The sequence below is a fragment of the Elephantulus edwardii genome, unplaced genomic scaffold, assembly GCF_000299155.1.
Source record: "Elephantulus edwardii isolate Elephantulus edwardi_28Jun2011 unplaced genomic scaffold, EleEdw1.0 scaffold00014, whole genome shotgun sequence".
In the NCBI taxonomy this organism is placed as follows: Eukaryota; Metazoa; Chordata; class Mammalia; order Macroscelidea; family Macroscelididae; genus Elephantulus; species Elephantulus edwardii.
In genome coordinates this window covers 30989033-31009411 of record NW_006399764.1, presented here as the reverse complement: position 1 = coordinate 31009411, position 20379 = coordinate 30989033, and the positions used below count along the sequence as shown (strand labels likewise).

The window sequence follows — 20379 nt, the reverse complement described above, 5'->3', positions numbered from 1 at the left end:
ACCCCGACCCAGAGGACGGGGGATGAAATGCTGCCCCTCTCTATTCCCTCCATCTGCATCATCCGAGGCAGAACCCAGGTGGCTGGGAGCACATTTAGTGACTGCCAAGACCGCAGAACCTTCATCCCATTAGCACGAATACGCTTGGGGTATGCAGATGAATTATGTCTAGGTCTGAAGGTAAACTAATCAGGAACATACAGGTGTTCTGGTAACTCCTAATGCTCTACAGGCCACGTGCAAAACGACTTCACTACTGATTCCTCCCTGCTCTGCGCGTCAGCCCTGAGACCAGATGAATCACTGTCACGTCTTTGCTAGACTCATCTCCAAGGGCAAAGGAAACGTATGGGAACAGAGAGATCTTTTCAACCAGTACTTCACCACTGAGGAGCCCAGGGCACAGGGATCACTTTGTGCCTTCCTGTAAAAAGAGGTTAAATAAAGTCGTGGTTATCAGATCGTGACGAATCATTCAACTACACAGAAACGTGAACAGGCCTTTTCCTGGACCACAGCTCTTAGAACCAATGCCTTTAAGTTAGGGTGTTGGAGGGGTACTGAGTGTCCCGGGCACGGCCAAAAGAACAAACAGCTATGTCGTGGACAAGGTGCAGTCAGAGCCTCCACGGTGGCAAAGGTGTTAAAGCTGCACCTCACTTACTTCGGTCACGTTGCCAGGAAAGGCTATTCCTTGAAGAGGGAAGGTGGAGCTGGGTTGTACTAAGCTTGACAACACCTAACAACAACAACACTTTGCTGTTGGCTTTTAAATTACTATTTTTTTCTACAATTAGCCAATAATCAGAATATATGTCCGATAGGAAATACCTGGCAGCTTCATTGATGAGGCCGTCTGATTTTTCTTCTGTGAGATGCTAAACAAAAACAAAGTTTAGGAGTAGTTATTGGCAGGCCAACATGGAGAGCCGACTCTGAGCCACGCTGTCCTGTTTCTTGTAAACACTGCAGCCACTCCATGACCTTTACACATAGTCAGAATTGACATCTCTACCTGAGAACATTTTTAGTGCCCTTTCCAACCAATATGTGAGGTTTTGTTTTGGGTGAAGGTTTCTTGGGATTTTAACACCTTTGCCCTTACCTTTTCATAAAAACAGACACTCCCATAACTCCCCACTTATCCACTACCTCATTCGCAACATGCTGCATGTGAGACAATAGTTCAGTGGTGGGGAAGGTGATCCAGCAACTTGACTGAGCCATGTTTCTCAGTGGTTTGTCAAGATATAAAAAAGACCGAGGGGTTCCATCTCACTAGTAGCCTAGTGCTAAGAAGCTGTGCTGCCACCCCTAAGATACACAGTTTGAATCTATGAGAGGCTCGTTGGGAAAGGATGAGAAATCTCCTCTCATAATTTACTGCCTCTAAACACCTGCTGGAGGGTTTGCTATGGTTTGGTTCCAACTCAAGAGCACACAACAACCACTTCTGAATTTTGCCTATCATAAAAAAGAAAGGAACCCTTAAGAACAACACCAGTGAGGGGACAGACAGGCAGGAAGCACAGAGGGACAATGGGAAGAAAGACGACACAATGCTGGGATTGTCATCAATGCCATGAAACACTGTATGTGTGAGTAAACGTGGAAGCAAATAATAATGGAAAATAAGGCAGCATCAGTGGAGACACGGCACCAGTGAGGCCATGGGCGCCCGGCTCTGTAGAAACAGAGAGACGAGATGGACAAGGCCCTAAACGAAAATAAAACTATCTGGAAACTCACTGACTGAGAAGGGAACAGTGGTGTGGGCCAGAGGAGAAAGAAATCTCATGTCAAAGATGTCAGATGTCATTTTCAAAAGATGATTTTAGCTTAAGAAAATGATTGCATAACGTCAGTCTATTTATCTTTCCGACCCTTTCAAAGCCGAATGGCGTCTGACAGAATTATTTCAGCAGCTTGTGCAATCTAGCAGAGGACGCGGAGGGTCCTCTCGCTTGACCCTTCCTGTGTAACTTCATTCATTGATTCCCAGGCATTAAACGCTGTCACATTTGTAGACCTGGGGGAAACAGTGTCGGCAGCCAGGATGTCAGGTCCCAAGTCTCAAGAGCTGTCATTTTAAGGTGTCCAATTCTTTGTCCATGATTAAAAAATGAATATTTCAGATCAACGGGTGACAGTGTCGTTAGAGTGATAGCCCATGATATCAATTACCACTTCAGTTTCAATTTGCCTGGCTGGCCAGCGGGTGCCATGCCTCAGCCCTGCCTGTGATGTGCTGGTCTGTGGAGCATGACACCTCAAATTGCTGCCCATTATCCAAGTGTCACTACTTGTTCGGCCGCGGAATTCTCTGAATCACAAGCAGCTACTGAGGTCAAGCTCAGCAACCGAAACAATTGGACAAGTGGGCAAATTCTTTATATAAAGGAAAAGTTATTTATCTGGCATCCGACGTAGAAAATCTCAAGTTTCCCTTATCCTGACACGGTGTCAGCCTGGGGGAGGGATATTGATTTTATCATTTCAGAGGTCTGCTCAAGGTGGCAGGGGGTTAAAAGGTTCCTGTGTTTGCATTATTCAGAATGCAATTTTGCTTTTTGCCTCCTCTACTCTGATAATGGCTTCTATTTAACTCACAGTTATTCCTATTATCATAAGATAGATGGAGTAGCCAAGAGTTTGACTTTGAGTAGGGCCCTCAAAGCCTATCAAAAAACCAAACCAAAACAAAACAAAAAACATCTCATCCTCCATGTTGGTCACAAACAGATCCCAGCTGCAGTCTACCCCATAGATAAGCCACAGTGGTAATCAATCGACACAGAGATGCAGTCAAACACACTCTCATCAATATTCAGAATGAGGACAGGACTACATGGTCAGATATGCCCTCCCATCCCCCGCCATGCTCCTGCATCTATTTTTATCACTCATTGGGTCCAACGTTCATGGCAAGATTCAGAGACTTTACTCATAATTGTGGGGTTTACTAGCAAAATAGGTTGGAGGGTTGGAGAGGCAAAGAATATCTCACAATGCAAGTCCTGATTGAGTCCAGCAGTCCCAAAGCAGGTAAGCATGGCACAATACCTCAATCAGCGAGAGTTCAGGTTCAGTTCAAAAGCACAAATGCAAGATGCCTCTGGTTTCCTCACTCAGCAAACTTTATCTCAGAGAAGTTACAAGTCAGCTTTTTCTTTAATCATCCAGCAAGCAAAACTTTTAACTGCGGCTCCATCTCCTGGGCCCCTCTGGATACATCTTGCCAGTCTCTTCAGAGCTGTGAGACAGTCTCTCCACCACTGTCACTGCTTTTTACAGGGTGGAAAGCTCTCTCTTATGTTGGACCTACAGCTGTTGATGATTTGCAAGACCATATGTCCACAGTTAAAGTAGGTGGAGACTATGCCCCCTCAACGAGGGCGAAAAAGCCAAGCTTCAAGGGTTTTGACACCCCAAAATATAAAGCCAACATGAATTTTAAAAATATTAAAATTTAAGAAATCATTCCAGTGGTCTTGATCCACAGATCATAAGTGGAACTAGGGCCCAGGGGACTAAGACGAGGGTTCTCACACTTTTCTGCCCTCATGCTACTTAACTTGGAAAGCTGAGAGAAACACCATTGTCTTCTAAGCAACAGCATGCGTTTAAAATCCTCATTCAACGTTTTTAACAACTGAGTAATTTTTAAATACACAAGGACCCTGAGAGTTACGAAAACAGGGGAGCTCTGGTGGCCTAGTGGCAAGAAGCTGCACTGCAATCCCAGAGGAACACGGTTCGAATCCACCAGATGCTCTGCCGGAGAAGGAGGCGCAATATCCTCCTGTACCAGTCAGATCGATCTGATTTGACGGTACACGCACACAAAATAATAATAAAAAAAAAAAATTAAAAAAGAAAACATTCACAAAAAGATGCCTTTCAACGGAGAGTCCCTCCTTGTTAATCCTACACACAAGCCCTGGTTTCTTCAGAGATAAAGCTGTATTTTATTAAATGAGTAAAGTTTACAAATCAAATCTGTGTTCCATCCAACCATTCATACATGTGTTGCTTTATAATACTAACTGTTATGTACTGTGGAGGCACCTGCAATTCATAGTGACCCTGTGTACAATAGTTCTGAACCCTGTCTTATCCTGAGCCAATCTCACTGTCTCTGACACAACTGCCCCATTACCCTAGTCTCTCTGCCAATCCACCTCATCCAAGATCTATGTCTCCTGTGTTGTACCTCCACCCTAAGCAGGATGTCCTTCTCCAAGGATTGGTCTCTCTTGGCCAAGTGCCCAAAGTATGTGGGACAGAAACTCAAAATCCTAGCCTCTAAGAAGAAACTTGGTTTCACCCTCTCTAGGACAGACCTGTTTGTTCTCTTGGTGGTCTATGGTATGTTCAGCATTCTTCTCCAGCATCACAACTCAAAGGCATCATTCTTCTACTGTCATCTTTATTCACTGTCCAGCTCTGTGATGCATAGCAAGTAATTGCAAAGACTATGACCTGAATCAGGCTCATCTTAGTCTCTAGACTGACATCTTTGCACTTCAGCACTCTGGAGAGGTCCCTGACTGCAGATTTTACCAGTGCAATCTGTCTTCTGATTTCCCAACTGCTGGTGCCAAGAGTGTTGATTGTGGAGCCAAGCAAGCTGAAATTATAAACAACCTCAATCTCTTCTCCATCTATCATGGTGCTGCCAATTGGTCCAGTGGTGAGAATCTTTGGTTTCTTGATGTTGCACTTCAATCCATATTGAAGACTGCAGTCCTTGACTTTCTGCAGCAGACGTTTTAGGTCCTCCTCAGTTTCAGTGAGCAAGGTTGTGTCATCTGCATAATGTAAGTTGTTGGTAAGTCTTCCTCCAATTCTGATGCCAGATTCCTTCTCATAAAGCCCAGCTTCCCGAATGATCTGTTTCACATATAGACTGAAAAGGTATGCATCCCTGACTTGGAAACGTGCAGTATTCCAAATGTAAATGCACTCTCCCCACTCCTGAGACTCTGATCTCTACTAATCCACCCTGTCTATCCTTTCTTGCCTTCTGGGCTTTATCCTGGGCAAATGTTGCCCTTCTGATCTTAATTTTTCAAAGGAATGACCAACACCTGGTGGTACTGCTCCCATTACACCCCTGTCTAGTGTCTGGCTGAAAGGGGAGTCACAGGATGCCTTTGCAATTCTATTCCAGGTTTGAAGAGTGACTCAGGGCCATGGTCTCGGAGCTCCCACCAACCTCTGTGGTGAGCCAGCCATTCTTTCCTGACATGGGATTTGTCAACATCTCAATTCTCGTGACCTTGTGTGTGATGGCAGCTCAACATAAAAAGGTAAGACTTTGAGGTTTGTTCAAGGACAAGCTCCTGTGCCAGGCAGGGCACGTCCTGGGCCAATGACCATGAGGACTGGCACCCAGGCTGGGTCCCAACCCCAGTCCTGATGAGACACTGAAGTTTCAAACTGCGCCACCCACCCCCACCCCCACCCCGCAGGAGCCATCAAAAGAAAATATTTCATGCAAAATAAGCATTTCAAGACACCCACAAATCTCACTTGATCAGGCTTCTTACAGGAACAGAACCAAGTGGCTGTCTACACCCCAACAGGAGTGCCCCGCAGCCACCTTTCAACTTACTTTTTTTAAAATTGTGTTTTACTCATGTACATTTTTTTCTCCCTCCCTCCCCTCACCAAACTCTTAGACCCTGACACAACTTACTTTTAATCCGTATTTCGAATCCACAACAGTCACGATGCCTACAAAGGAGTAAACTATTTTAATCACTTTTTAAAAGGTGCTTATTCATATAACTGTGCAACTCTGCTTCAGAATGAAAACTAAAACTAGTGCTTAAGAAGTTGCCCTGAAATCTCAGAGGCGCACAGTTCAAATCAGCTGCTTCCATGGAAGAAGGATAAATAATCCCCTCCTGTCCAATTTCCTACCTCTGAAAACCCGCTGGAGGGTCAGCTATGGGTTGGTTCTGACTCGATGGCACACGACACTACTAGTCTACAGTGTGCAAATGTTATGCAGTAAGACAAAATATTGTTGTTCTTTCTCTTGTCAAGATACAGTTTAATTCAATTCCAATACGTGATACCTTTTAACTGTCCTGAGTACCTAGTGCCAGGCACAGTTTGCAGGTACCAGGGAGCATTTTAAATACGTAAATTGACAAACACAAAATATAGTAAAGTAAGCGATACATAAATAAATAAGAAAATAAGATTTCCTTGGCCATTGAGAAGTTTAGGATATAAAATAAGACACAAATGTGACAAGTAGCTCTAACCAGTATTTTTCAAATATTTTCACACAATCCAAAACAAACACTTTCCTTAGCTGTAAGTCATTGCTTACTAAGTCTGTGGTAACTGGGTACCTCACCCCTAAGATCTTTGACAAAGCTCACACATGAAACGCCTGTCAAACCGTCAACTGGCGCAGCATCATGTACCTATTATGTGCATACATGCCTTAACCCATTTCCACAAAGAGCAAGGGGAGTGGAAAGACGTCTAAGGAATCGCCTGTCATGTATACCAGGGTCAACTGAAGAAGCTGCTGCAATGGCCCCACAGCCAGCTTCCAGGAGTCTGGGGTGTCACCCTCTGGTCTGTGAAAGACCTGGGTCAAAGGAAGGTGAAGGAAGAAAGCAGGAGAGATGGAGAGAACATAGACGCTTAACTAAAAAAAAAATCTCTGAAACATCTTGAGTTCTGTCTACAAATGAAATGGCCCCAAAGTGTTAGGTAAAACAAGTGAAGGTGGAGAGAGGGGCTGCTTACTCCTGGTCTAAGGGAAATAGGAACAGGAATCTGGTCCTCATGTTGCCTGGTCTGTTGGAACAGCATTCCACGGAGTGAACAAATCACACAGCCGGGGACAGTCCCCGCAGAGAGCACAAAGACAATGACTGTCTGCACCAGCACACTTAACAAGTCTGCAAGGACCACAGTGCAGCAGTTCATGGGGGAGTGTGAGTGGACAGACGCGCTCTTGAACAGAAAGACAAAACTCTCCATGAACAAAAGAAAACTGGTGTTTGAACTTACCGTCAAGATAAATATCACTCCCTAACTCAGCATCCACCCAAAACATAGACGCCACAGCCCCTGAAAAGGTAAAAGAGCACGACTTCAGTGAAAACACTTCCTCAAACTGAAAAGACCACGCCCCTGAGAGCAAGTGAAACGTGCTCTCGGCCTCCTCCCGGGAGCCGTGACAGGATCGATCATCTTTTGCGTGCATTTCTTCGGTGTAGAAAACACCGTCTCTCACCACCTGCAAACAAAGCAGCAAGCTTCTCCTCCCAGCTTGTGCCTAGAAGCACCGCTGTGAGCACAGAGCCAAGGCCCCAGGGGCACAGCTGCCGAGGGAGCTGGGACAACCCACACGCGGTGCTACACCGGCGGTTCAGATGGCTGTAGAGCCTGGACAATGTCATCCGTCACTGAGACGGGAAGAAAATGCTGCCTCGGGTACGTTCTGTTGTGTATAAGGAGCCCTGGTGGTGCAGAGGATAAAGTGCACAGCTGTGAACGGAAAGGTCCATGACTGAACCCCCCTCCAGCTCCGAGGGAGAGAGCCTGGTGGTGCCGCGGTGACAGCCGTGTGAGCCCAGCCCGCCAGAGCCCTGCTCGGTAGCTCCACTCGGTCTCCGGGGCTGCAGGCTGGGGTTAACCGGGAGGCGATGGCTTTGGTTTTGTTTCAGTTTGCTGTCAATAATCTCAATGACAAAATAAAGGGAAATCTGAAAACATACAGATCCAAAGAAAAAAAATAACAGGCTGAAAAAAAATAAATACGATTGACTGTCCGCTAAGGTATTTCTGTAAGCACGTTGTGTCATCTCTATAACAAAGGGCGTTTATAAGGCTGCCTCCAATCCTGATGCCACATTCTTCTTCTTAGGGGCCAACTTCCCAAATAATGTGCTCAACACCTTTGGTGGCCTAGTGGTGAGAAACTGTGCTGCAATCCCAAAGGCACATGGTTTGAATCTACCAGCTGCTGCAGAAGGATGGGTAAGACCCTGTGGGATTTACTGCCCCTGAAAAACCACTGGAGGGTCAGATATGGGTCAATTCCAAATTGATGGCAAACAACAACATACGCTTTGATATTATTATGAACATCTTATGCTATTTAACTACTACTGGTAAAAAAAAATAAATTGCTGCTAGGCAAAACACATTTCTAGGTAATTAAAAACTCTTTCATCTGAAGCTGGGTCAGCACCAACCCACCAACCCTGATGACTGCAAAGAACCATCACAGGGAAAGGAGCTGGAGGGGAAGGCACCACAGGATGGTGACAGAGCTGTCGGACAGAACAAGGTCGGACAAGAGGCTGGTGAGCTCCTTCCAGGCTCTGCCACTGTCATGTCCCCCTCCTCCACACACACACACACACACACACACACACACCATCCCTGTGTCAACAAGGAGCCGTGTCAGCTGTTTACAGTGACCGCTCATGCACGACACAGCGAGGGCCACAGACCTAATGGCTTCCAGGTACCTATTGATTTTCCCCAAAACTTAACAGTTTTCCAATTTGACTGAAATAGGATTTGTGTGAAACAGGAGCTGAATCGATGTCTGTGCTCTTCAAGGAAATTACTTCACCACAAGTATTTAGCTCACAGGAGAGGGCAGGGCTCCTGGACAGGAAGCCGCGAGGCAGGAAGGCCTCTCACTCTCTTGGCCAAATTGTGATTTTAATGAGTGAAGAGTGGACGAAGTCAGTGTCCTCTGAGTGTCATTACTCTGAGCAATAAATCAGAACAAAGTTCCCAACTTCTTCACTCAGTACCTGACTCGACACCGTCCATAAACCACTGAATAACTTTTAAATTTCCCTGATTCTGATTCAGGTAACAACTTGCAGGATTCTCAGTGAGCAGACATGCGAGTAAACGCAGAGCCAGGAGTGGGCGCCACCTTGTAGTCACACACACACCCAGAGTCAGCCTTGTTGTTGTTGCTGTTACGTATTATCGATTCAGAATCAACCCACAGCTGACCCTCCAGGGAGTTTTCAGAGGCAGCAAATCACATGAGAAGGGACTGCCCATCTTTCTCCTGTGCAGCAGTTGCTAGACTTGAACCTTGTACTTTGGCATTTGCAGCTCAATTCCTTACCACTCAGCCAATCATCAAAGTCGGATGACAGTCCACAAAGCAATGGACTACATCCTAGCGACTGTGCTCCTAAAAGCTCACAAGCTGCCGTCAGTCTTCACACCTTGAACAAACTCGTCCTCATGGCTCAACATCCCAACAACAGACAGGCCCGTGAGGTGAACAGTACCTGCAGGTGGCACCTGGAAGAACCAGCCTTCTAGGGCAAAGGGCTCTCAGCCTCCAGGGGAGAGGACGACTGAAACCTGGACGCAGACCTTTGGCAGGAGGAATGAACAGGAGGGAGAAGTTGGTCAGTGTTCTCAGCAGGCGCCAGGGAACATCGGACCACGTCAGGTGTCCTGGGTTGCCTGAGCCATGGGAAATGGGTCCCCGTGCAACAGGGGATAAGGGCTCAGTCGCTAACCAAAAGGTTGGTGGTTCAAACCCACAGTCACTCCATGGAAGAGACAAGTGGCAGTCTGCTTCTGAAGATTCCAGCCTTGGGAACCCGGAAGGGCAGTTTCAGTCCACTGCTCGATGTCAGAAAGAACCCAACCGCAGCGGGCTAGGGTCTGCTTGGTCAGCTCTGGGAATGCTGCCACAGAGGGGGCCAGCACTCCAGCTCCAAGCACGCCACAGCCCTCACAACATGCAAGCAATCAACCCAAAGGTCACGTTGGAAAACTACCAATCTCACTTTTTTCCATTCATGTACAGTTTTTTATACAATCATTCATATACACTGAGTTTTATAGAAATAATTACTATTGAGCTATGCCTTTTAAATAAGTTAGAGACCTCTCCAAATCACTGAGGAGTAATATGTCAGTGTGAGGACTAAGGTGCATCTGATTCAAGCTGTGGTCTTTCCAGTCACTTGTTAGGGATCTGAATAAAGATGACAGATGAAGAAATGATGACTCTGAATGTGGTGTTGGAGAAGAGCACTGCACTCCCATGGAGGCCAAGAGAACAGACAGGTGTTGGCGAAATGCAGCCAGAGTGCTCTCTGGAGGCAAAGATGATCATGCTTTGCCTCTTATACTCCAGCATGTTGCTAGGAGGGACTATTCCTTGAAAAGGGACATGACACTTGGAAAGGCAGAGGGTCAGTGGAGCAGAGGAAGACTTCCAACCAGGCAGACTGACCCTGTAACTGCCGCAATGGGCTCCAGTGTGTCAGGAATTGTGAGGACTGTACAGCACAGAACAGGGTTCAGATCTGTTGTTCTATGGGTCATACTGGCCTTGACAGCACCTAAACACAACAATATGCCTTTTAAATGCAGACAATATGAGAGTGTATATGTTGTTGCTGTTTGTTGTTATGTGCGGTCAAGTTGCTTATGACTCACAATGATTCTATGTACGACATCTCTGAACCCTGGCTCTACGCTGAGCCAACCTTATTGTCTCTGACACGTCTACCCCCGTTACCCCAGTTAGTGAATCAACCCATTTCATCCAGGATCTTCCTCTCTTGCACTGTCTCTCCACCTCCTAAGCATGATGTCCCTCTCTAAGGACTGGTCACTCCTTGTAACATGTTCAAAGTATGTCAGACAAAGCTTCAGAATCCTTACCTCCAAGGAGCAGCCGGATCTCACCCTCCCTAAAGAAACAACCAAAAACCTAGTAGAGCACTTCAGCTGGATACAAAATCAACATACTAAAATCAGTTGGATTTCTCTATAGAAACAATTAAAAAGAAAAGGAAATCAACCAATAAAAAGCAACACCATTTACAATAGCCAATCACAAGATGAAACACCTAGAAATAAACCCGAATAGAAATAAAAAAGATCTAGTAAGGCAACTACAAAACACTACAACAAGAAACAATAGCAAACCAAATTAAATGTAAACACATTTCCTATTAAAGGATAGGTAGGTTCAACATAGTGAAAATGATAATCCTACCAAAAGCAAACTACAGCTTCAACACAATCCCCATACAGATAGCAAACTCATTCAGGGAAGAATCTCCAGTTTTATATAAAAAGGAAAGAGACTCAAATAAGCAAAGTTCTTCTGAAAAATAAAAATTAAGTGGGAGGCATCGCACTCCCGATCTTAAAATCTACATGGCCATAGAAATCAAAATAGCACATTATTAGTGCTATAACAAATAAATAGACCAATAGAAGAGAATCAAGAACTCAGATATCATCCGATCTATCTATGATCGATTGGTATCTGAAAAAAGAAATTAAAGGGAAATGACAGCCTCTTTAACAAATGGTGCTGGCAAAACTGGACACCCACCTGCAGAAAGCTGAAACAAGACCCAGATCTCACTCCATACACAAAATCCAATCCAAAGAGGATCAGAGATCTAGGAGTAAAACCAAAACTCATAAAAATAATCTGTGAAAAAGTAGGAACAAATTATGAAGCACTAGTATATGGCATGAATAGGCTTGCAAACATAGCAAAAAAAATGCACAACCAGGAAAGAATAAAATTGATTAATTGAGCCTTCTAAATATTGAATCCCTGTGTGCATCAAAACCATTTTCCAATAGTTTAAAAAGGAAGCCTACAGACAGAGAAGATATATTTGGAATTTCAGATAAGGGACTCATAATGAAAATTTATAGACTACTTATGACAAGGCCTCCACAAGAAAAGGACTGAAAAGCAATCGCAAAATGGGCAAAAGATGTGGAAAGACTCCTCACTAAGGAAGACATGGGGATGGCCAACAGAGGATGCAAATCAAAACAACAGTGAGATAGCTTCTCATCCCAGTAGCAATTGAAAGTTGAATAGAACAGTAAACAATCAATGTTGGCAAGGATGCAGAGAAACTAGAACTCTCACGCACTGCTGGTGGGACTGTGAAACGGTACAACCCCTAAGGAAGGCAGTCTGGCATTTCCTCAAAAAGGTTAAAAACCAAAACAAAGGGAAGAGATGCCAAAGTAAAAGAGATGAGTCCAAGATTTGTCAAAGGGCAGCTCAAGAAGACAAATTACACTCATGTCCCGTTACAATGGGATATGCAAAGAGCTAGAGCTGAAGAATAAAAAGGAAGCATTTACTCAGCATTTCTCAATCTGAAAGAACGGAAAAACAAATGCAAGCTCCAAGTTACAGCACTGAGAGATGCCTGTGGGAAAATCTTGACTGATCCAGGAAGAATCAGAAGATGATGGAAGGAATACACAGTCAACAAGAAAAGAACTAGTCAACATGGGAAATTTTCAGGAAGCAGATATGAAAAGGAGCCAATGGTGATGAGGGAAGTTGCAGCTGCACTGAAGGCACTGGCAAAAAACAAGGTCCTAGGAATCAGTGAGTTACCAAGTGACGTTTCAACTAACAGATGCAGGCCTGGGCAGGCTATCCAGGCTCTGATGTGCCTTCTGTGCTTGGAAACGTGGATGACAGCTACCTGGCCAATTTAGGGAAGAGATTCCTATTTGTTCAACTCCCAAGAAAGGTCATCCAAGAGAATGTGGAAATGATTGAACAGTATCTTTAATATCATCTGCAAGCAAAATATTGCCAAAGATCATCTAAGACCAGCTACAAGTAGACACTGACGGAGAGTTGCCAACAATTCAGGCTGGGTTTATGAGAGGCCACGCACCAGGGATATCACTGCTGAAGTCAGAGGGTTGTTGGCTGGAAGCAGAGAGTACCAGAAGAATATTTGTATTTTATTGATTATGCAAAGGCATTTGAGTATGTGGATCATAACAAATGATGGCTAACATTGAGAAGAATTGGAATTCCTGATTACTTAATTATGCTTATACAAAAATCTATACCTAGACCAAGCAGCTGTGATGTAAACAGAGCAAGAGAATATTGCATGGTTTAAAATCGGGAAAGGAATGCATCAGGGATGTATCCTTTCTCCATACCTATCCAACCAGGGGTCTCTTCGCAAGTAAGCACAGTGAAACTCCACCTCACACCCTTGGGGTATGCTATCGGGAGGGACCAGGCCTTAGAAAAAGATACCATGTTGGACAAGGCTGAGGGTCAGGGAAGGGAGGACAGTGACCCACAGTGGGCTCCGACCTGGCAGCGAGCTTGGGCACGGTGCAGAGCAGGCACGGATCTGTGGTCTGTGGGGTCGTTAGGGGTGCTAGTCAAGTCAGCAGCACTGAGCAACAACAACGAGATTTCTTTTCTGGTTACTGCTGACAGCATTTCTTACCTGGATCTGCTAATCCAGTGGTTTCGAGCAGTATGTAATCAAATTTCCCCTTCTTCTGCATCAAATTCTCAATAGCTCTAAGGCCATTATCCCTGGGAAACAGCAAAACATAACATACAGATCACCACTTGGATATTTTGAAACGTTCACTAAGAGCATATTCGAGTAACTCAAGATAAGAGTCTCTGGAGGTATGTGAAAGTTAACCTCCTAGAGCTTCTAATAAAAATGTCCGAATATTTAACAAAGGAGAGAAATAAAAACAGATGCAAATATACCTATTGGTAAAGTGAAATCACATACATTGAGTGGTTTTAATTTTACCAACACTAAAAGCAAAAGGCTTTCTTATTTTCCTGACTAAATACGTCACCCACTGCTGTCCGTCAACTCTGGCTCCTGGTAACCCTTCAATAGGCTCCCCAGGCTGTAAGTCCTAACGAGAGCAGGCTGCCTCATCTTCTTCCCAAGGAGTCGTTTCAGCTGCCGACCTTTTAGTTATCAGCCCAACATGTAATGCACTCTGCCACTAGAGTTCCTTAAAAGAAGTAAGCTCCTCTTACTGTAATAGTTTTAGAATTGTATCCCCACCTATAAAATGTGTAAATCAGAGTGGTTAGCCTAAGAGGATACTGCTACCGTAAATTAAGGAACCACAGCTTACTTTTCCTTTTGTTAGAAGTGTCAAAAGGAAAATAAAGTACTTACAGGACTTCATTCTAGTTGCTGCAGAAAGTCTGCGACTGGGGACCAGGACCACTCGGTGGGACAAAGGAGAGTTTTTAACAAATGCTGAGCCTCTAGACAGCTATATGCAGAATGCAGGGACTCTGAATGGATCTTGACTTTTGCTCACACTACACTTGCTATGTGTCAGAGACCAGGGATGAAAGAAAGAGAATGGATGCCTTTGAGTGATGGTACTGGGGAACAGTGTTGAATATACCACAGACTGCCAGGAGAACAAACAGGTCTGTCCTAGAGAGGGTGAAGCCAGGCTGCTCCTTGGAGTCATGGATTCTGAGGCTTCGTCTGACATACTTTGGACATGCTGCAAGGAAGGACCAGTCCATGGAGAGGGACGTCATGCTTGGAATGGTGGAGAGACAGCTCAGGAGAGGAAGACCCTCGATGAGATGGATTGATTCAGTGACTGGGGTAATGAGGGGTAGGTGTGTCAGAGACAGTAAGGTTGGCCCAAGACAGAGCAGGTTTCAGGGCTGTTGTACATAGGGTCACTATGAGTTACAAGTGACTCAATGGCACATAACAACAACAATACAATACACAAAAATGACTTCAAGCCTGATGAGCAGCTTGTGTAAAATACTACAGAATTCCAAATAGTATTATATAAATTAGGATAACTCTCGGTGATCCCTGGTCTAATGCAATAGTAAACTCTGACAAAGGAAAATGTCATAAACTGGACTTGATCAGAATGAAAATCTCTGCACATCAAAGGGCCAGAACCTGGTGGTGGCTGTCTTTAACTGCTGTCCAGTCAATTCAGACAGTCTACTATTCAGAAGGGAGCTGTGGTGACCTAGTGGTAATAAGCTGCACTGCAATCCCTAAGGCACGTGGTTCAAATCCACCAGCAGCTTGATTACACCGCCTCTGAAAACCTGCTGGAGGGTCAGCTACAGGTGGGTCCCCACTCGACAATAACAGTATTCAGAACTTATAATGAACCTAGTTAATTCAACAGACAATAAAAACCAGTTAAAAATGGGCAAAGGATTTGAAAATATGTTAATGAAAGACATAAAAGCCATGTATTAGTTTGTTTCCATTTACAGCCTTATCAAAATGTACAGAGTAACAGTATGGGCCCTTACTTTCTGAGCTCATTCCACAAACCTCTGAGTAACTACCACAGGCTCAAGCTGAGTAGACGTGGAGATGGCGAAGGACTGGGCAGCATTATACACTGACAAGCACCAGGTCTCTGTGCGTCAGAACAGATCCAATGGCATAGACACCACGGCTATGTGTCAGGCACGATTCCAGGCTCAGGGCGCAGCACATAAGGAAACAGAGACACTGCCCTTGGAAGCCTAACTGGTGGAACGTAACGCAAGGCTTTTCTCTCCTGAAGGCCTCTTTTCTTGTTCTTAGACAAGTTAAAAAAATTTTAAGTAAGTAAGACCAATGGCCTAATAAATGCAGAATAATGGCTTTTATGCACGAAATAAGACATTCATGCATGCACAGAACATAAACTTAATGAACCCTGATAGCAACAAAATAAAAAGGTCAGTAAAACCAAGAAAGCATTAGAGCAGGTAGAAAAGAATAAACAAAACAGGGAGACACACTTGAGGAAAACACAGCCTAGTAAGTCTAGTTTCGGTCTGCAGACAGCAAAGCTGACTTTGTCAACTCAGTGAAGTGACTGCCACAGCCTCTCGGAGCAGGAAGCACAATCGGAAAACATTCACAGCACGTCACTGGCACTCTCCTCACTTGACTGAGCAGCACAGGCAGCCGTTTCGAAGCTCCAGCCACTCTTCGTAGAGTTCTCCACCTTGGCTGACAGCTAAAGACTTCTCCACAGCACTGCCTGGAAGACACACAAACAGCCTTATTTACATTGTGCTTTAAGAGGATGGTCCTCGATCACACAGCAATTCAACCTTTCATAGCTGTTCTCCCGAGACCCGTGGCTTTGGGACAGGTTTGCCGCAATACCGTGGGTGCGCATCCAGACCACAACAAGGAACCAAAGGAGAGCGAAGTGGATCCAGCCCCAGCAACGCGGCGAGGGCTGTAAAGCAGGCGTGCACATGTCCTGGTCTCTCAGTGCGCATCAAAACCACGTTTCCTCTCCACAGGAGCCAGTCTTACTATTAAATGTGCAAGAGCAGTACGGAAAAGGCTTGAAATTCTAAGAGAAGGACCAAAATGGGACACAGAGACACACCTTCGCAATGTCAGCCATAATTTGTTATGCTGGGAGAGGCTATTCCTTAGAGAGAGACATCGGGCTTGCAAAGGAGATTTGCCAGGTGGATTGACCCAGTGACAGCAACAATGCACTGGAGTGTATCACAGCTTGTGAGGATGGCACAGGATAGAGCAGGGTTCACACTTGCTGTTCATAGGGTTGCTATGAGACATATTTGACTCAGCGACAACTAATAACAACATGAGGCATACTTAACTCAATGGCACCTAACAACAAAAAGTTTCATTTGACTCGTTCGTCAATGGAGCATATGAGAAACCAACGAGATCCTCATTAAGACAGCGCCTATATCAGTAAAAGGTGGAAGAAATATGAGACAGCCTGGTTCTGTGAAGATCGACCTGGGAAACCCGGGCGGCAGGTCTCCCTATTATGACTCAGAGTTCACTCCAAGCAAAAGGTTTGGACCAATTAAAAAGAAACAAATTCCCTTTAATGTGTTTAAGTGTTTCTATAATCTGTAGCAATATATTTCGCGTAAAAATGTAACTCTGTCGGTGTGCATTCTAAAATTCCAGATTCTAAAATTCAACTCGATAGAAATGATTTGATTTCAGGACCTCAAGGTTGAAGAAGAAAACGGTTTTGGAGACACTGATCCATTTCTGGAAAGCCAGTAGCACCCATGTCATAAAATCTACCTAAAAACCAGAGAGAACTCACTTCAGCTGCACATATACTAAAACAGGAACGATACAGAGATTAGCATGGCCCCTGCACAAGGATGACACGCAAGTTTGTGAAGCATTCTGTATTTTAAGACAATAACAACAATATAAAGAATTTTCCGTTTCCGACACCAAACATCAATTCATGAGTTGAATCAGCTGTTCTATACTCTAGGGTCAGGCAGCATTGCATGAGCTTTACTCACCTTCCCCAAATTCATTCAAAATAACAGCGACTCGTTTACTGTGCTGTTCCGTCAGAATGTAGTTAAGAAGGGTTGTCTTCCCAGCACCTGAAAAATATATTTGTTTTAAATAATAAAATCCAAAGGTTCATTTCAAAAGCACAGAAAATTATATAAGAAAATCTCAGTGTTCTTAAGAAGTTTCCTAATACTCTATAACCACAGGGAGCCCTGGTAGCTTAGTGGTAAGGAATTACACTGTCAATGTAAAGGTACACAGTTTGAATCCATCAGCTGCTCCACCAGGGAAATTCAGGCAATTTCCTCCTGTGTAATATACTGCTTCTGAAAACCCACTGGAGAATCAGTTATGTCGGTTCCAATTCGATGGTATAGAAGGTTCTAGAGGAAAGTATTAAAGCATTTCTTTGGAAAGTGTTACAAGATGTCCTTGTTGTTATTGTTGTAACATGCCATCCAGTTAACTATGACTCATAGTGACCTATGCACAACAGCTTAGAACTCTGCTCTAGCCTGAGGCATTCTGTCTCTGACCTACCCTCATACCTCAATTATTGTGTCAATCCATCAATCCTCCGGGGTCTTCCTCTCCTGGGCTGTCCCTTAACCCTTTAAGCATGATATCCTTCTCCAAAGACTGGTCCCTCCTGGCTACATGCCCAAACTATGTGAGACACAGTCTCAAAACCCTTGCCTCCAAGAAGCAGCTTGGTTTTATCCTCTCCAGGAGAGACGTATTACTTCTCTTGGCAGTCCATGGTATGTTCAGTACTCTTCCTCAGCACAACATAAAACGTCACAAATCTTCATAAATATTCACACAAGTTGCGATCCCAGTGGTTTTTTTGCAACTCGTGTAACAAAGTTAATACTTTGAAATATAAAACACACTAATAGGAGGGCATTTGAATTCCCTATTAAAATAAGGGACTCCTCAAGTGATTGAGTCCATGTAATAAAGGGCTCATCCTGTGACAGTGGGAAGTGACCAGAGATGCCAGTGGTTTGGGCTGGGAGTGAAGTTACTGGAAAAAATGTAGTTACACCAAGTGAGCCAGTAGGTGGCATGTTAAACCTACTGCTCGCAGTCAGTCTTTCCCAGGCCAGGAAGAGCAGCATAGACTGGAGAGTGCTGTGCTCCTTCCTGGCAGTTCAAATCCTCTGCTCTGCCGAAGATGGAGAAACCCAACGGAGGGTCACTATGAATAAGAATCCATTAGTTCCAACCACCTGCCTACCTCGCCACTGTACGAGGATAGTGTGTAGTCGTTCATTTGTTTCTATTGGTGAGCACAGGCACTGCTCCCAGTGCTTTCCTATTTCAAGCCGTGCTCCTAGGAACTTGCACAAATGAACCTGAATGTATCTCTAGGAGGCTCCTACGTTTCCTAGCCAGGAGCTAAGAGACCAGCTGAAACACTGTTTCTATCTCCAATCTAGGAATGCTGCACTCCCCTCAAACTTGTATCATTTTCTCTGTATTTTAAAAACTTTACCATCTTTTTCAATATAGTTCTGTTTTACTCTGGCCCTTCTATTTAGCTGTTAAGATTTTAAAGACCTACAGCTTTGGAAATACTATGGGACAGATTACATCTCAACACAACGAAAATAAAAATGCTCCCCGGTGGGTCAACAGGCAACATCAAGATAGATGGGGAAAAGACAGAAATTGTCAACATTTTCATCTTACTTGGGTCCACAATGAACAACCTAGGTACCAGCAGTACCAAGCAGCGGTCAAAAGACCTGTTGGGGGGCATGACAACACAGATGATAACCAGAGGGTCACACAATTGGATGGGTGGAGGGAGGCAGAAAGTTGTGGTGTGAAAAAGCTGTGTATATAAACTTTGCAAATAAACCAATATAAATTTTAAAAATAAGTGTGGGGGGACTTTTTGCATTGGAAAAATCTTGCCATCAAAGTCCAGAATGATGTCAGTTAAAGACTCAGATGCACCCGATTTAGGCCATGGTCTTTTCAATCGCTTGCTATGAACCTGAGAGCTGGGAAATGAATAAGGATGACAGAAGATGAATCTGTGCCTTTGAGCCGCAGTGTTGGAGAGGAGTAATGGCTATCCCGGACACCATCAAAACAACAAACAAGTCTGTCTTGGGAAAAGTGTAACCAGCCTGTCCCTCAGAGGCAAGGATGATGCCACTTCTCATACACTTTGGGCATGTGGCTAGGAAGGGCCAGTTCTTGTTCGAAGGCATTATGCTTGGAACGGCGGAGGATCAGTCAAAGAGAGGTAGAACTTCAAGGAGACAGACTGGCTGACACAGTGACTGCAGCAATGGGCTCAGGTATAGGAGGGTTGATGGTGAGGGACAGGCAGGGTTCAGATCTGATGTCCATAAGGTCGCACCTAACAACAGCAATATGCCATCGACTCGGAATCCACCCACAGGTGACCTGCGAGCAGGTTTTCAGAAGCTGTCATTAACACGGAAGGAAACTGCTCATCCTCTCTTGCAGAGCGGCTGGTGGACTCGAACCGCCTACTTTGGGGACTGCAGCGCACTAGGCCACCGGAGCTCCTACTGTGCACGTTTCAGGGCCGGAAAGGCAGAGCGTGGCTCGCAGGCGGGGCTCTGCTGGGCGCTCCCTCCCCATCAGGTATTTATGCAGGTAGATCACCTTTTAATGCAAATGATCAAAAGCGAGGTGTTTTCTGCCTCGTTTTGCCCGCGCAAGCTCACACGGGAGGTCCGCGAAGAGGCTGACACTGGTGGTCAGCGCCGCGGGGGAGGCGGCCCAGGCCCCGTCCGCCTCCAGGGACACGTGTTCGCGCCCCGGGCGCCCAGGTCCCCGCTCGCCCTCCGACCTGGTTACCTAAGTAGCCGGTGATAATTGTGACTGGGATCTTGGCGCCGGGGACGGGGTTTTCCTCCTCGTCTCTGCGCTTCGTCTCAATGGGAACCAATTCAGGACAGTCCTCTTCCGCCTGCTCCTCTTCCTCACCCTCTACGCTGTCAGACTGTGACATCGCGGCCCAACGCGCACCCCTCATTCAGCTCAGCAGCCGGAAAAGGGCCGGAACCAAAACACCCAACCCACGCCGGCGCCGGAGGGGCACGCCGCGCCGGTCCGCGATGTCATCACGACGCGACACGAGGCCCCGCCCCGCCCCGCCCACGAGACCTGCTCGCAGGCGGGGATACGCCCCCGATAGGCCACGCCCTCCTCCGGTCACGCCCCCGGTCCGCCACGCCCCCGTCGTGCGTAGGCGTGGCGGGGC

The 20379-nt window shown here is 45.4% G+C and overlaps 1 protein-coding gene across 1 annotated transcript in view; it reads right to left on the bottom strand.

Moving 5' to 3' along the window:
- The window catches only part of CBWD1 (COBW domain containing 1), a 30365-nt gene extending 10238 nt beyond the window's left edge, over nucleotides 1-20127 (bottom strand). Inside the window, exons 1-7 of the mRNA XM_006881370.1 lie at nucleotides 19974-20127; nucleotides 17132-17218; nucleotides 15756-15852; nucleotides 13287-13378; nucleotides 7042-7101; nucleotides 5702-5739; nucleotides 832-878 (exon numbers count right to left, since the gene is read on the bottom strand). Coding sequence (XP_006881432.1) covers nucleotides 832-878; nucleotides 5702-5739; nucleotides 7042-7101; nucleotides 13287-13378; nucleotides 15756-15852; nucleotides 17132-17218; nucleotides 19974-20127 — 575 coding nt within the window. The remainder of the gene's footprint in view (nucleotides 1-831; nucleotides 879-5701; nucleotides 5740-7041; nucleotides 7102-13286; nucleotides 13379-15755; nucleotides 15853-17131; nucleotides 17219-19973) is intronic.
- Nucleotides 20128-20379: the final 252 nt, after the last annotated feature.